The sequence below is a fragment of the Botryllus schlosseri genome, chromosome 2 (assembly GCF_051294905.1).
Source record: "Botryllus schlosseri isolate E-star chromosome 2, Bs_hap1, whole genome shotgun sequence".
Taxonomy (NCBI): Eukaryota; Metazoa; Chordata; class Ascidiacea; order Stolidobranchia; family Styelidae; genus Botryllus; species Botryllus schlosseri.
Genome location: NC_137237.1, coordinates 31149265 through 31166564, shown reverse-complemented (window position 1 = coordinate 31166564; position 17300 = coordinate 31149265). Strand labels below are relative to the sequence as shown.

At 40.7% G+C, this 17300-nt stretch overlaps 1 protein-coding gene across 1 annotated transcript; it reads left to right on the top strand.

Annotated features, from left to right (window-relative positions):
• The first annotated feature begins 211 nt into the window (after window positions 1-211).
• LOC145458065 (uncharacterized) lies at window positions 212-16371 on the top strand. Its single transcript, XM_080336376.1, has 10 exons — window positions 212-919; window positions 1262-2665; window positions 3258-3571; window positions 4322-4426; window positions 4595-4699; window positions 6795-6950; window positions 9199-9279; window positions 9341-9490; window positions 13300-13474; window positions 14762-16371. The coding sequence occupies exons 1-8, from the start codon at window positions 628-630 to the stop codon at window positions 9458-9460; spliced, it is 2577 nt and encodes an 858-aa protein (XP_080192502.1). The 5' UTR covers window positions 212-627; the 3' UTR covers window positions 9461-9490; window positions 13300-13474; window positions 14762-16371.
• The last annotated feature ends 929 nt before the right edge of the window (window positions 16372-17300 follow it).

The window sequence follows — 17300 nt, the reverse complement described above, 5'->3', positions numbered from 1 at the left end:
TGAGAAGTTTATATATTTAACTATGGAATCATAGTGTCCTATATGGTGTCGACACAGGCAAATCTCACGCCTCAGTGAAATTGTATCACGTCACAATTTCCATTTGGCTACAGGCAATTTGAAGGTCATTTTTGACCGGCTTGCCGCGCATTAAATTTGGTAAAACGAGTATCAATCGAAAGCTGACTCTGCAGTCTGCACTGATTGGGAAAATATAAATTTTATTCCGCTCGTGGCCCGGGAACTCCCACAATCAGCCTCGAATTTTTCATTGTTATGGAGATTGGCATTGGGACGCAACAATGCTGTCTGGCGGAACGAGAGAGTAGCTCAAGAGAAAAAGAGCGGGACAGCATTGTTGCGTCCCAATGCCAATCTCCATAACAATGAAAAATTCGAGGCTGATTGTGGGAGTTCCAGGGCCGCGAGGAGAATAAAATTTATATTTTCGTAATCAGTGCAGAATCAGCTTTCGATTGATACCCGTTTTACCAAATTTAATGCTCGGCAAGCCGGTCAAAAATGACCGTCAAATTGCCTGTAGCCAAATGGAAATTGTGACGTGATACAATTTCACTGAGACGTGATATTTGCCTGTGTCGACACCATATAGGACACTATGATGGAATGGAATTTCGAAATTGTCTCATTTCCAAAATGATGATTGAACGCTGGTCATTGGTCACAGAACAAAGCATCAACACCGCACAGTTGGCAAAAGGTTATCATGTCAATCAGACGATCACACGTTCGCCGATGTATTTGACACCCGGGAATCATAATGTCGTCAATGTAACCAATAATTTCTACCGCGAAGCAAGTCATACGAACGCAGGCGAGCATCGTGATTCCATATTGTTCCTGGCTCAACGTCTGATACAGCAAGCAATGAGTTGGATTTATTCGAAATTGGCGAAAAGTGAGCAATCTACCACCAAAATCATTATTGTCATGTTTATTCATTTTTGGAAAATGCTACACGAAATGTCCATGTACTATAGTCGCCAAATACGAGCCAAAGAATGACTTTTGACCACATTTCGAAGGACAATGAGTTTCAATGCAGAGGTTTGTTCAGTGTGGTAATAAATTATCTTTGTATCACAATATGTGTGTGCCGAACATACTCGCTATAGTCTGCCACGATATTTATCCGTCCAAACTCTGCGATCTAAAAGCTAGACGAGCTATTTTTAATTTCATATTTATGGTTATTAGCTGAGCGCGAATGCGAACAACACCGAATAATGTTTTGTTGCAGACGTCGAGGGACTCATAAAGATTGTCAACGACAATGCTGACCTACACTCTTCGGTCAGTATTCTTGATGAATTCAAGCATGACGGGCTGCACGAGACGGGCTTCGTAGTTCATCCGCAAATGCGAAAGGTTGATGTTGCCAAGTACTACAAAGGTCGTTATGAAAGAGATGAAGCTGTACAAAATCAACTGGTAAATGAAGTCGGGTTCAACGACCAGGATAAGATTGAAAACAAACCGATCCAATTTGACGAGGTCATGGCGTCCATATGGCAAAGAGAAAAATTGAAGCCGTCTGATGAAGCGGTCGGTATTACAGCCATAGTCGCATCAGCGGGATCAGGTAAAACGACACTTACACGTAGGCTGGTAAGACGATCTCTTGGTTTATCTTCTGGGGAAAATAAAAATAAACTGTCCATGGAAAAGAAGATGGTACTTTATGTTGAATTGAAGGATGTTATAGACAAGAACTGTGTCAAGCCATCAAAATTTCTATTTGGCGGCCTTTACGAAACTGATTGCGAAGAAAATCAGGCATTTAAGTGGTTGGATGAACATCAATCCGAAGCGGTTATATTTTTTGACGGGCTCGATCAAGCGAGGTTCAATATTGAGCAAAAAGACATTCGAATTATCAGAAATCATGAAGAAGAAAGCACATGGACAATCCTATACAATATTTTAGCACGGAATATCCTTCGGCATGTTAAAATTTTCATAACTTCACGGCACTTCAAGATCTCGGAGCTACCGCAGAAAGCCAGACCCAATGATATCATTATGCTGCAGGGTTTCACCTTACCAGACGCACAGAGACTATTCACATCCCTTCTTGGAAAAAAAGGGGTCTTCTTTTGGGAGAGAATTGAAAGAATGTCGCCACGATTGCTCCATATAATATCCGAACCGGTCTTCCTAATTTTAACCGCGATTGTAATGGGGAAAGATCCAAATAGATCTCCTCCGGCTACAATCACAGAACTGTACTATAGGATCATCGCAACTCTTGAAGGCTTAGAAAACATACGAAAACGGGAAAACATCTCGTCGGTAGTAAACAAACTGAAAGAGTTGTCTTTTCAAGGCATGCAAGAAGGAAGAGTTGTCTTCAAGATAGCTGATTTAGCACATTATGAACTGTCCGCTGAAGACGTTGTAGATTTAATGGTAAAGGTTCCTGGTGAAAATCTGCTCAGCCACTATTTGATGCAAGGTGATTTCGTGCTCTTTTTCTGCCACCAAAGCGTTCAAGAATATCTGGCAGCGAGATTTGTAGCGGAGATGGAGATTAACAGATTCCGGGACTTTGACAAAGAAAGTCTTCATGTGGAACGATGGTCAGTGGTTCGACGATTCGTTACTGGTGCGGTCTACATGGAAAAAACATTTGAGCTTGTCAAAGGTATTTTCTTGACATCTATAATCTACAGATTGAAAATTATAGGAGGGTTGTAGGAACCAGCACATGAAGGAAATGACCAGCACATGAAGGCTACCTAGATATACTAGAAATGGCACGGTGTATACAAAATGAACGAAATACGTACAACCTTCAAAAATATGTTCAGTTATCAGGACATAGGGGATTTTTCACACTGGTATTCTGATAATTTCACTCATAAAACTTTTCTCAAAACTAATTATTATTTATTTCAAATTCAAGTTGTAAAAAGTAAGTTGTTCTGCCTGAACACATTGTCAAGTATAAGTGGCAGTGTTTAGAAACACAAATACTCATGTATACGTAGTGAAAGTATTGAATTAACTGGAAAACGTAGAAGCGATTCGATACTGAGGTTTATCTAGGCTTCTCCTCGCCATCTCATCCGCGCACAAAACGGTGTCTTATAAAGGCTTAAAAGTGGGCCCTGCTACAAGTCGGCACTCGGCAGTCAGGGAATCAAAAATAGGGAATATCGGCCTGGTGTAAATGACCATTGTAGTCGACAAACACCACGAATACCACAAAAACGGTATTGTATACGTTTCTGTAGATCGGGAGGAGAAAAGAACAATTCTTGCAGACTCGATTCACCGTCAGCTTGACAGCACTCAGGAATATTTCGCCCAGAGATATATTCGCATGGAGCTATACATTTCAATATACGAATCTAACTGTGACGACCTGATCAAACGTCTCTCTGTCATCAACGTGTCTAGCTTTCCGCTGAGTCGTGACGAAGCCCACGTCGTTGGATCACTAACAGCAAGAAGTGACGGTCTCGATGATTTTAACTGCTGCAACTGTAACATGTCCGATGAGCTAATCGAGATTATAGCAAGAAGCATGGAAGATCGCCGAGTTCGTGTAAGTCTCACCGTGAAATAGCCAACCTTTCTGGACCTAACAATACGTTTCGAAACATGTATTTGTAAGGGATCGCAATGGCAAGATGAATATTAGCAGCGTTTGATAATTATATTAAGACGCAATTTACGTGGGAATTTGCAATTTCAATTGTCATACAGTGTGTCTGTTTTTAATCAAACTAACGTCTCCCGGACCGCATTCACCGTTTTTATCTCATGTGTTGAATAAAGTACATAGATGGAGGTCACATTCTTTCAAAAAACTACTGTAACTTGTTTCGTTTGATATATACACTTGGACGACATTGTCTCCACTCACTACACCGAGTTTACTATTAACTTTATCCGCCCCTCTATACCACTAACAAAGAAGCCGGTCGACCTAGTGAATGATTTAAGCTTGATTATATCATGTTATGTGTAATTATTCGACCACGACTACTTATTTTATGTCATTGAAAACTTATGTAGAAGAAGTACATGAGCTGTAAGCCGTGTTATAAAAACACAAACTACCTTATTACAGTCGTATAAAAATGTTGCAAACTACTGAATTAGTTTTAAAATAATCAAATCTCAGGCATTTCCCGCACTATCGTCCTGCGCTCCCGAATCCCTAACCAAAGATGGGATCTTCGCATACCCACATAAAAATTTTATGCAGGGAAGTTGCCACAAACATTCCGTTAACCCATATTTGACTCCAAAAATTGAGAGAAATAATAAGTTCCCCGCTATTTCGATTAAGGTCGACAATGTGGATTTGCAACAAAACTCGCTTTCTTCGATTACGCTTCGTCCGTTTCTTGGATATCACGGAAATGGCTCTAAAATGGGATATTTCGATTGGAAAGTGAGTTATGTCATACATATCCAGAATTCTCTTAGCTTATTACGTTGAAAATTTATCGTACTCGCCGGTATGCGATGATGTCAATGATTTCGAAGCATCTACGAAATATCTATCATCATGATATTTGCTATTGTTTTTGGACTAAAATGTAATCGTTGGAATATTCAGATTGCCCGAGTACGAGTCAAATATCATAGTTGTACCATCACGCTGCAGAACAAAATGAACTCCATCACCATCGACGGAAATACCAAGGGAATTTACAATAAAGAGGTAAGATATCAGATGGATGCTTGATAACAGGCCTGTATGTACCACTATTGCTAACAATTATATGGTGGAAAACCATCTCGACGGTGAATTTCATTTTGCGATTTAGTCATTTGCACTGAAACATCATATAATTAGGTATTAAAGATATAACTGATTTATTGGTATTTACGAACCCATAGATATAGTTGTATTCTGCCATGTCGTGTCAGCGTGTAGCTTACTATAAGAAAACGATCTACCGATACAGTAACGCAAAAGTACACGTATATGAATACACAATTAAGATACTCACATTGTGGCCATTGAGCACCACTTTCAGCTTGCTTGAAGCTGAGACAACAATCTGATTTTGGAAAAGCAACTCAGACCACGCCCTTCATAACAGCTAAAAAAACGCAACCAAAATAGGGTCTAAGCAGTGTTGGGATGACTCGAATCATGACTTGACTCGAGTCAGACTCGAGTCACCTTTTTCGTATGACTTGACTGGACTCGAGTTACTTTGCTAAAATGACTTGACTTGACTTGACTGAACTGTAGATTGACTCGTGACTCGGAGAAAAATTCACGAGTCAATTTTAAGTCAACAAATAATCGGTGTCGATAAAAAATCACTGTATCTAGCGTATGTTCGGATTGTTCGCGAAACGCTGGTGTAGCCCGTGAGAGCGACCAATCATTCAATGATCGTGCGTTTTACTGAGCCACCATTGTTCTCTCACAAAAAATTGACCGCGAGCGAAGGGGTCGAAGCTTACAACTTACGTTGTCGTAAAATAGTATGGTAAAGTAATTTAATAGCCAAATGTTTATTTCTGTCAGGGTTGTAACCAAGTCACAAGGCTCCGAGTCACAAGTCAATCTCACTTTTATAGTTTTGACTCGAGTCAAGTCGAGTCATTTCAATTCACCATCGAGTCAAGTCCGAGTCCAAGTCAGCGAGTAGCGGGTCGAGTCCGAGTCATGCAATTATGACTCGAGTCCGAGTCCAAGTCATTGTGTTGTCTGCTCAGTTTCCAGTTAAAGTCTTGGTAAACCCACTTTTTATAACTCTGTTTGGTGATATCGAATGGTTCGCATTTATAATATAACAATTTTCCTCACTTTTAGCAGTTTCTGGTCGCATATCCAAGTACCAGTACCAACAGACGAAATCCCAATAGTGTGTTGGCTTCGGAATTACAATGAAATGTTGGTCTTGGCCGTCTGAGTCTCGAGTCAATGACTTGGTTCGAGCCATGCGCAATGACTCGAGTCCAAGTCGAGTCAATACACAGATTGACTCGAGTCGAGTCGAGTCATTTCCGTATTTTGAAAAAATGACTCGAGTCAAGTCGAGTCATCAGAAAATCGTGACTCGAGTCGGACTCGAGTCGAGTCATGACTGGAGTCATTGCAACCCTGATTTCTGTTCTCTGTTCTTGCCTTAACGAAGCCTTTTGTTTTATTGAAATTGAATTCGAATATAGTTTCTATAGTCCCAAACCATTGGCGCAGGCTCGTATTGTATCATATCAATTTGTAAATGGGTAATGCATTGCATCTCATCAATTCGTTTCCTTATTCTCTAGTTTGGCTGGTAACTATAAACTGAGGCTATGCAATTACTTAGTTCTACGTACATGCGAGCGATACATCGCCTTCTTGCGTGTACATTTAACTCTATATTCGTTCATCCGTTTAAAACCAATGACCGGTCAATCTGTATTTCAGACAGTTAGCAAAATGCAATAACGTCAGCATGCATCATACTTCGAAAAGGCAATTTGACTTGAACTGTGACTTGACTTGACTTGACTCGAGTCACCTCCAAAATTCGAGTGACTTGACTTTACTCGAGTCACCATCGAAAATCGATCGACTTGACTTGACTCGAGTCAAAATTTGCAATGACTCGAGATGATTCGTGACTCGAAGGCAGTGAGACTTGATCCCAACACTGGGTCACAGTTGTTGAGTTTTAAGATTCATAAAAGTCGTCGGTTTCCATGTAATTATATGCTACGCCAACTCATTGTTTGATTCATCGTCTTGGAAAAGAATACAACATCATCGAATATTGACTCTTTTCAAATGACAAACTTTGATTTCCCAGCAAATGGATCTTTGCTTCAACGAAGTTCACATGCTGGATGTCGTGGTCTTTTTTGGACAACTATTTGAGCCGGCAATGATCGAAATTAACTGCGACCAACAACTGTACGCGACGCCGGATGATTTACGAGAGACATCTGAATTTAAATTACAAAAGGTTAGTGGACGTCATTACAGGAGAATTCAATATCGTCTATATGGGCGATTACTACTGGGCTACGGTCACCTATTTTATGATTAGTCATATAGAACAGAGACACAAAGTACATCCTATAAATTTATAACTTGACCTATACGATACCCTTCCAGCCAATGTCAACTAAGTTTTCAAGAGTTTGCTGCCCGGTCTCGCACCAACTCACAGCGCGGTCTCTCGGACAAGATTGCGTAGACACGGTTGGACTCCCGATTTACCCTCAAATTTTCCGGTAATGTAACTGGACTCCCGATTTCCCCGAAAAACTCTGATGTTCGCTGCGACGGACTCGAGTTTTTTTATCGCGTTTTAATAGATTTTCTACACAAAGAGATGGTGCCGCTTCGACTGATATTTTTTCGGACAACAGGTGGATTTGTTTTGTGTGCCACACACATTTTTCTGTGCGCGCAGCTTGGAGAAAAACGGAATGGTTTATTAAAGTCCATTGCACATCGAACTGACTATACGCTCTAAGCAGGCTTTAGTAACGCTACAATTTATTAGAATGACGCCGTTGTAATAGGAAGTCAGGGATATCTATTGCCCTAGTATATCTAGATAAAGTGACGCTCCAGACCTGGAATACAAGACCATATACACCAGGCTCAGTATCTCTGCAGATGGTTGGCTATGCTATTGTCAAGAGATCGCATACGACGTTGACGGCTTGATCGAAACAAGACAATAATATCTAATACATCTATTTTGACTCTCGCATGTTATCTTGGCGGTCAGCCGTGGGGACAGTATTTCTAAGCCTAAAAAGTTTGACATATATGCTATCGGTTTATAAGATAAATAAAAAAATATTGATTTAGAGCAGTGGTTCTCAACCGCCGGTCCGCGGACCGTTGCCGGTCCGCGATGACCTTCCTGCCGGTCCGCCAGTTATATTACAATTTTAAACCCTAAACTCAAGATGCAATGTTGAAGGTGACAAGTACAGAACAGGTACGAGCTTACTCATCGCTTAACAGCGCAGTTTGCGCGATCATTCGTCTTCGATTCATTCATTTCGTGCAGGACCGTAACTGGGCCACCCCAAAACGCCCAATGTGAAAGGGACTGAGCTTGAAAAGGGCCCAAAATTATTTTTCAAATGAACATAAATCATAGCCTATTTTTTTGGATTTTTTTCACTGTTTTCAATTTGTTTTCGCGCACTGCGCGATTTAGTGTCATTGAATGTCTTGATTATTAGCTTCTCCGAGAAATACGCATGATTTAAAGAAATAGACATTTCGGCGTCAGCCATTACCGCACCACGACGTACCAAAACATAATGAAGGTTAGGCTATCATGGGACTCCGAAAGATATGCCAAAAATTCGGCCGCGATAAAACCGATTGAGTCATGAATTATCGAAAATTTCCGCTATTGTTACGATTAAGCTACATTAACTCTATGCTCACACTGAGTAGAATGAATGCACTCACAAGTACAGGGGAAAACAGCCACCCAACTGTTGGTTCTGGGGAAGAAGACCCCGGAAGTTTGACTTATCACCCTGTGGGGGCCCAAAACCAACGTTTTTTTGGGTGGGCCGGCGAAGTGATTTTTGTCGGCCCGGATTTGCGCATGGCCGGTATAGTTGCTGTTAGGTGCTTTCTTGCGGCTAGCATTGTATTCGTAGTTGCCTGAGTAGGCGGCGTCTGGTGGCTGTGGGCAATGAGCAAGGTAACACGACAATGTGCTCAGTTCGACTCCGAAACGCTTCTTCTCTCGATATTGTCGAAGAGAAGAATATTTTTCGAGTTGGCGTGGTCGGTAAAATCCACGGCCTTCGACACGAAATACTGTAAACGACTCTCGGCGGTAGCACGTTTATCTGGACAATTCAATTTTACCGCGACTCACTACCATAAAATCACACGGATGCCCTTATGAAGATAATTAATTACGATAAAACCCTCTAAATGTCATTCTCTAGCACCATATAATTGCTAAAGAGGTTGCATACATTACATTCTCGCTTCATTTCAATTTTGAAAGTTCACCGGTCCGCCAGCCATTTTTTGAAATTTTACCGGTCCGCGAGGGGAAAAAGGTTGAGAAACACTGATTTAGAGGGATGCCGTTACCCGCTACTGAAATTACATAAATTGGATGAAAAGTGAAACCATTATGACATATTTGGATTGATAGAAGGCTGTGCCCGACGCTATTTCCGGTGATTGTTGTCTCAAATGTCTCGTATTGTATTCAGATGAATAGCATATTGCTTGATTGCACAAAAGAAGAACGCGTCGATTGGCCATTTATAAAAGCCTCTGTTCAGCAATACGAAGTTAGATTTTTTCAGTTCTCAGTGTTTTGGATATTGAAATACACTTTGGTTCATGTTGCAGTTGAAACACCTGGATATTGCTGTGGCTGGTAATAATTTCAACAGTAATGTAATCCCCGATTTGGGCATCCTTGTTAACATACATCGGATGTTCAGGGCTAAGGATGCGAGTGACTTCTGATCTATCCTGGAAGCTAGTGAACAAAATCAGGTTGGCAATTTTAGACTAGAACGTTATAATGTATTCGATGCATGTGTCGAATTACCACATTCGGAGATCTGATCAAAGTAGGGCATTTGGAGGCAGTAAAAGTCTTCGTCATCGATACGTAAGTAGAAATTGGAGTAATATGTCACAAATTTACTCAATTACATGTACAAGTAGTGATAACAAACATGTTCCAATTCTATTCTAACTAACAATGGAGGCCTGAAAAGTATCGAAGTCTGTCGTTTCGACAGTAAATTACGTGGATATACTTCGTATAGTTCCGGTAGTGAATGTGATTTGTAAAAAGTTTTCTCCTTTCCGGATCTTAAAATATGCTAAACCTAACATTGGGTGGAATGTATCATGACTTATTCTAAGATCGTTTACAAAGGTTTGTCATTTGTCTACCTCTGGCGAGCGTAAGGCAGCCTTATTAACAGTCATTTGGCACAAAACTTCCGAACATATCTGTTGTAACTGAGTATTCTATGATATACCCTTGTCTAATACACACAAACACTACATTTCCTTCCGAAAGTAATAGTTTATAAGCTGATCAAACATGGGTGTTGTCATTGCTCTCGAAAAATAAACAGTACCCCCTTGTTCCCTGAATGAACCAGTTTGCGCCCGTAGACTCGATTTTCTTCGATATTATAATAAATACGCTCTACTCCAATATATGGACTTGCAAGATAAAGTAGGCCTATAGACTCAATAATACTGTGCACACAATAAGAGAAGTTGCACCGTGTTTTTGTGGGAGCGGCGGTCAGTGGTTGGCATTGTCTAAATCCCCTTCAATTAGCTCGTTGCTATCATCCAGTTCGCTATTGCGAGTACGCTGCTGTTCCCGATAAGGCCATATAGTGCAGAGCGAGGAGTATGACGTGTGAGATGATATTATTATAGTTTTGTTGAAAGTTGCGAAAACTGACATTATTGTTTGTTTATTTCACGGACAACAGTGGCGCTTATCGTCTATTAAGGTCATGTGAACCATGACAATGATTTTGTAATGTTCCGGATCTTTGCCGTCGTAACCAACCAGACGACTTCCACACTCGCGCGCTCCTAACATCAGTCTCTTTCTTTCTCTCTCTTTCATGCAATCGAACTTGTTGTAGCAGCCCTGCATGCTACTGCCGCAGGTGACCATTATTACCGTAACGCATGCTGTACTGTACTCAGCCTCTTTCGTGCTGGACTGTCTCAGCGAGCGGACTGTATGCCGCTCGTCCCTTGTGTTGATGTGTATACGCCCGGTTGGGGTTATTTTGCTGGAATAAACACTTGCCTGTGCCGTGAACGAAGGCCTCTACAGTGGCGAGCACGCCAGGACAACGGTGCGGGCAGTGTGTTATTGAAGAATTAAAGATGGATTGGATTTCGGCCGTGGCATGAAGAGATTCACATCTTTGAAGGAGGGCTTTGCAATTCTGGTTAAAGACTACTCAAGCCACTTTGTTTTGCATGGACTGTGTTATCGGCGGAACTTTTGTATGTGTGACTTTCGTTGAGGAAAGACATTAAAAGGGCGCTCCCGGGTGAGGACGATCTAGGTCGATCTAGTGTTGCCAATTTAGAGATTTTCGCGCTAGATCTAGCGATTTTTCATCCGGTTTAGCGCCAAATAATATGGATCTAGCGCCTAGCGATAATTCTAGCGATTTTTGAAAAGTATTTAGCGATTATTTAGCGCTTTTTTACCGAAAATAAGTAATAAAGATCAGTTCTGGCCGACGACTGCATTGGCTATACCGGCCACCAGAGTGCGAACACCGATGATATTTAATTGTAGATTACTAACGTGCGGATAGATACGCAACTCCCGGCGCTTACGCACGGGCAAACAGTGTCTCTTCTTGCTGGGTAATTTGCAGCATAATTGACAGTCCTATTTCTGGCGACCACAGCGCTGAAATTTAATATATAACTGGCTTTGATCGCAAGCTAGTGTCGCAGTGATTTCGAAAATACAAATTAAAATCTCGTCAGAACAATGGAACCATGCACCCCGAAAAAGCCCCCAACGTCTAAAAACGGCATTGCTCCAACAATAGCATCGCCGCAGCACAATGAACATAACAATGACCAATTTCGTCAGCGATTGTTCCGATCAATCCCGATTTTCAGTCTTCGGGGACTTTTTTGAGGTTGTTTCAATGTCTTAACAAGAATTAAATTCGTATTGCGGGAATCAGTGTGACACTAGCTTTCGTTTAAGACCAGATTTATTAAATTTCATACCCCGGGTTGTTCCTCGGATTATTTTCTTAAGATCTCTACTTATAGTTGCCGGTAAACCCGGTTCAAGTCGTGTACAAGAGTGTCAAGTTGTATGTCGTGTTCAAGTACTCCAACACAGTTTAGAGAAGTCAAGCGCATTTCCACGGTACATCGCATCACGCATTGACGGACGCATCGAGCAAGGCACGCTTATATAGTGAGCCGTTATGCCTGCAAACTTGGTCAGTGGTCAGTGGTCACGCAGAGCGATCATTGCGCAAAGCGATCTGCGTTATCGAAATGCACGGCACGTTTTTCACGCTTAGAGATGACTATTACGTATTATAAACTAGAAATATGATAAGTGACTTTGGTCCCAGACAAGTAAAATATAGCTGAGAAGAATGTATTGATATTATGGTTAAATTTAACACCTTTAACAATTAATGAAGAGTTAGCGCTATTTTTAGCGCTTTTTTTCTGAATATCTAGCGACATCTAGCGATTTTTGACACCAGTTTTAGCGATTTTCTACCATCCGGAGTTGGCAACACTGAAGCGTTGGACTCATTACGTTTGGGATGGCTTTGTCCTTCGTCGACGCTTCATGTGTGTGCGTGTGTTGCAGTTCTCTCCCTGTAAGGATGGGATAGACGGGTCGGCAGTTTTTTGTGGGTTTCCCTGTTAGGATGGGATCGATGGATGTTGCAGTTGCTGAACGAGATATCGTGATATGGTATTGTCATTCTGTTTTAGTGTTCTGTGTTGCAGTCCTGCGTATAAGTGAACTTGTTCGATATCTTGCCGATTGGGATGTTACTGCTTTTTGAACGTGTTTCTCGAATGTATTGGATTGTGTGAGAGTGCCCGTTCGGGCACTTCAAGTTTAGTGCGAGGTGATGTAGCAGCCCTGCTTGCTACTGCCACAGGTGACCAATATTACCGTAACGCATGCTGTATCGTACTCAGCCTCTTTCGTGCTGGACTATCTCGACGAGCGGAGTGTCTGCCTCTCGTCCGTTGTGTTGATGTGTATATGCCCGGTTGGGGTTAAATTGATGGAATAAACACTTGCCTGGACCGTGAACGAAGGCCTCTACATTGTTCTTTGCTGCCGACTGGTTACTGGCTCGGCTCGCCATCATTATAGGCTTTTTGGTTAGCGATGAGGGGCCAGATAAATCTTCGACAAATAAAAGTTGGTCCGTGAGGTCCTGTCATTGGGGTCGTGACCCTGGCCCTTAACCAACTGCGCCACTTGCTTCCCCCATCCTCATCATGAAAATAATCCTTATACATTATAAAACGTTTGTTTTTTCCGAAATCTAGAACCAGTCGCGGATTGGTCACCACTACGTAATATTGATGGAAGAAAATGGGACAATATTAATATTGTTCTCTATATATTTCTAATTAGTTCAGCAGATAGCAAATATACTAGGTGAATCAAAACAAAAATTTCACATTTTATATTTCATGTAAACAATGACAGTATATGTTCGAATGCATCGCTGACTCCTCTCAATTCATGTCGGAGCAATTAAGTCACTGCAGTTTTTGAGCTAGTTTTCGTCCCACAGGTTGGATTTCTCAAATGCATATTGGAATACCATGCTTCCATCGACGACCTTCACAAGCTCACGATGAATTGTATTCCGGGAAAGCTTAAATTGGTATACGAGAAGCGCAAAATCAAGTACAGTAAGAAGACTTTGAAAACGATTGGACTCAATTCATCCGATAACATAATGGAATGTGAGTGAAGCACTTGATTACTTCTTTTCAAACATATTTTATTATTATTCGCGGCTGCGAGTCGAGTAGTGATACGTTCCATAAGTCCGGCCTGATCGACTCCAAAATCCACTCAGGTGTATTGACGGTTTATCCAGGCTCCCAAGTGGCATGGGATCTTCATGGCGATGCCTTACAAAAAGTCAGAACGAAAGTGGGCGTGGCTGTAAGTCGAAGCCTCAGGAATCATAATAAGAATAGCTACATGATGTACAATTAGCTTATCTCTCTAAACAGCATAAATACTAAACACCAGTGCGGTATGTTTTTATCGAAAATTGTTTGTGCAGCGACGTATGTTGAACTAGAAGTTGGATTTAAAAAGGTTGTTAAATGTTCAAGATATACACTAGCAATAGAACATTCTCATTAGCTAAGCTGTTTGAAACTCAGGTTCGTGCTCAAGCACGTTGGTGCGTATTCTACGAAGTATCATTCGAGTGCAGATTTTATGCGCTATCCGAACTTACAGTGATCGCGAAAGTGCACAATTAAAATCATTTCCCAATCCATAGCGTTATTTAGATATGACATTGTCGATGCTGTTCACATGTGTCACTAATATAGCCTGTAGTCTCAGCGTAAAGAGTGTGTACCCGTGTACGACCCTTTATATACGGGTGTGAATATACTTTTCTGACTCAAAAAACCAGGCCCTACCTAAGAATTAGACCGATGTATAAATCGAGTACAACATTTTAATCAAAACTATGCATTACGAATGAGCGTAGGATGTATGACCGCTATATAATTCTAAGTTAGGTTCTGTTTTTGCGTACCACCCTTTTCGGCCCTCTGACAGACGGACCCGGGCCTATACACAGTGGCATCGACAGAAAACGTGATAATCACGTATCCGTTATAAAATAAATTTACGGTTGAGATAAACAACATTTCGCTCGCATTCTGTCACTCGTGCCTGTAAAAGATATCGCCTTCCTCCGATATAGACAAAAATTCTGCCAGCTGCTGCTGGTTCAAGAATTGTACTCAGATATATTTTGATTTCTGCGAATTGCCAACGTCGACGAAATGTCGTGACCCAAACACTTGTCTTTTATACAAGAAATGGAGAAAGCAATAAAATCGTACAGTAGATTCGACAATATTACGTTGAATGTACATATGCATTTAGGAATTTGGTGGTCTAACCCGAAGCTAGCACCCTATTTCCTATAGCTATGATTCACCGTCAACTTTCACCCAACAGCGGAGGCTTAATAATGATCAAGCATATTTTGTTTTCAGACGATCCACGTGAATTCAATATCTGGTGGTATCTTGTCAGTGGATTGATGAATAAGAGATCAGAACATCACCACCTGCACCATCAACATCAGCCACAGCATGAAAAGCATCGTCATATTGATAATCATCATCATCATCATCATTGACAAGGAATATCCATGAAATGAAAATTTCATCATTGCGCCTGACTTGCAGATGAATGTCAACTTATTCTTTAACTTATCATTGCAGTAGCATATAGTAGCAGAGATAATGCTGTACATTGTATAACATCTATAATCATATAATAGCAGTCACAATAGGCCAGCGGGTGTGTTCGGAGCTCGGTGGAACTGACAAATCCTTCGATGATTTCGACATTACAGTCAATTTTGGTATAAATCTGTATTGTACACATTTCCAGTAACGTTACAATGAATTCATATCTGAATATTAATTTATAAATTTGTTGAGGAGTTAGTTCAATACTTTTATCAATGTATTATCGGTGTATCCGCGGTTTTCTGAATCGGAAACATATTTTTCTCCCAATAGAAACCGATTTGGATGTATGTTATAAATCGAATTATTATTCAAGGATAGGCCTACTTAACCAGACTGATGCGACTCCAATGTGTCACCACATTGTGGTAACTACAATATCGTGCGGATTTTGATTTAGATTTAACTAAATCTTGTTTTATGTTAAATATCATATTGAATAATAATTTTGTAGCAATCTGTGAACTTCGGAAAACAAAGCCGACCCTGGGTCGTGTGCATGTATGTATATAGAGCACGGATTACTGGTACGGGGGTTTGATGTGTTATATCTGTTTTATTATTTGCTTGTTGTTTCTCCCAATGTGTGACAAAATAATAGATGATTACGAAAATATCGCTTCAGCCTGATCTCAAAACGATCACGGATACCTAAAAAATCGTCATTGACAATTATAAAGATTTCCTATCAATTTTTCAACTATATGTTTGACGATATGACGCGCCGTATATGTCTGGATGCGAGGTGAAACCCCAACGCCTGTGTCAGCTTTCATACGACGGACTATGAATGTAAATCCTTGAGTGCCGCTTTCTGCTTCTTATATTGGGAATGTTTACATAAGATAATAACGATAATCGGTTTTAACGCTGAATGTACATCAATTAATATATATCAAGAAAGAACATATCAATCAGAATCTTCCTGTCGTAGGGAATATGGACATCGTCACACCCAGTAGAATGCGATTATTATTTAAATATTAATTGAACTCCCATATCCAACTGTGTACCAACATGTATTAGAATTTGCTGAAAGCTTCATCTCTGGATTTTGATCTAAATACCATGCACTGTCCTATAACAGTATAGTGGTTACAAATGTACTATAACATGACAACGATGATGATGTACCTTGTAATCTCCAGGTCTGGATACTTTTCCTTAGCTTCTCAAGTATCCAAAATGTCCTATATACTCCGTTGGGACAGAGCATATTTCTGAAAGAATTAGGAAGCGTGTATATTCTGAAGATGACATGTTAACATCAATTGCATACCCATATTATCCGCCGTATTAACGTGTAATTGGTAGATTGATTTTCTCAAATGAAAGCGTCCGTTCCGGAACATGACTTCGGGATTGAAAACAAAATTGGATTCGCACTTTGATTACCATAGTATTGGAAGGAACTTGAGGATGTAGATTTGGATATTCAATCGGGAAAAAGATTTGGACTTGAATGCATTGTTATATCTCAAATATGGTAATTAGTGCACGGAATAAGTTCCAGCAATGATTCAAATGCGATAATTGCCCCTGAACTTCCAAAGCGATATCGTAATCACGTGTTGAGCAACCCTATCATAAGAGTAGTCATTTCAATATCCTTAATTGAGTTCAGCAAGAATTGGCGCAGCAATTCTGTATTTTGAGATTCGGGTGCGTTCATAAGCAACCGGAATTCAGCATAGTTATTGGCGTTTATCGCCTTCCGAGCGAAATGTGATAACGCATCAATCAGCCTATAGCGCAGTACTTCTCAACTGGTGGGTCGGGACCTACCAGTGGATCGCAAAGATGTTTTAAATGTTACACTTTCGTATTCAATTTCCCAAATATTCCAAACACGTTATATGCTAGGGGTGGTGTGAACGTGAGGTTCGTGTTCACGTTCTGTGTGTGAACTTCAGAAATTTAGAGGTTTACGTTCACAAACGAACATTGGTAGGTTCTGTACTGTGAAACTTTTTGATATATTACAATTTTTCACGTCATTATAACATCTTTGGTTGAAATTATATCTGCATCTCAACTTTGGACCACTCTTTGCTAGGCCGCTGGCAGCATAAAAAAAAATCAACACCTAACGAGCATGTACCTTGCCAATCTCAAACATTTTACGAGCTTTGCTTCAAAAGTTTGCCCGAAATAGTCAGCTTTCCGTTTGTGAATATTTAGTCACTCTCTGCTGTGAACTTGACCCGCAATCCCACAACGTCAAGAACGCAATACATCACATGTAGGTAGTCAGCGAATGATGCTTATTCAACCAATC

Bases quoted from the DNA above. Each gene is read 5' to 3' on its own strand.
- LOC145458065 (XM_080336376.1), top strand. From the start codon at position 628: ATGGAATTTCGAAATTGTCTCATTTCCAAAATGATGATTGAACGCTGG. The intron at 920-1,261 runs GTGAGCAATCTA...GTTTTGTTGCAG, and splicing joins TTATTCGAAATTGGCGAAAA to ACGTCGAGGGACTCATAAAG. The intron at 4,427-4,594 runs GTGAGTTATGTC...TGGAATATTCAG, and splicing joins TGGGATATTTCGATTGGAAA to ATTGCCCGAGTACGAGTCAA.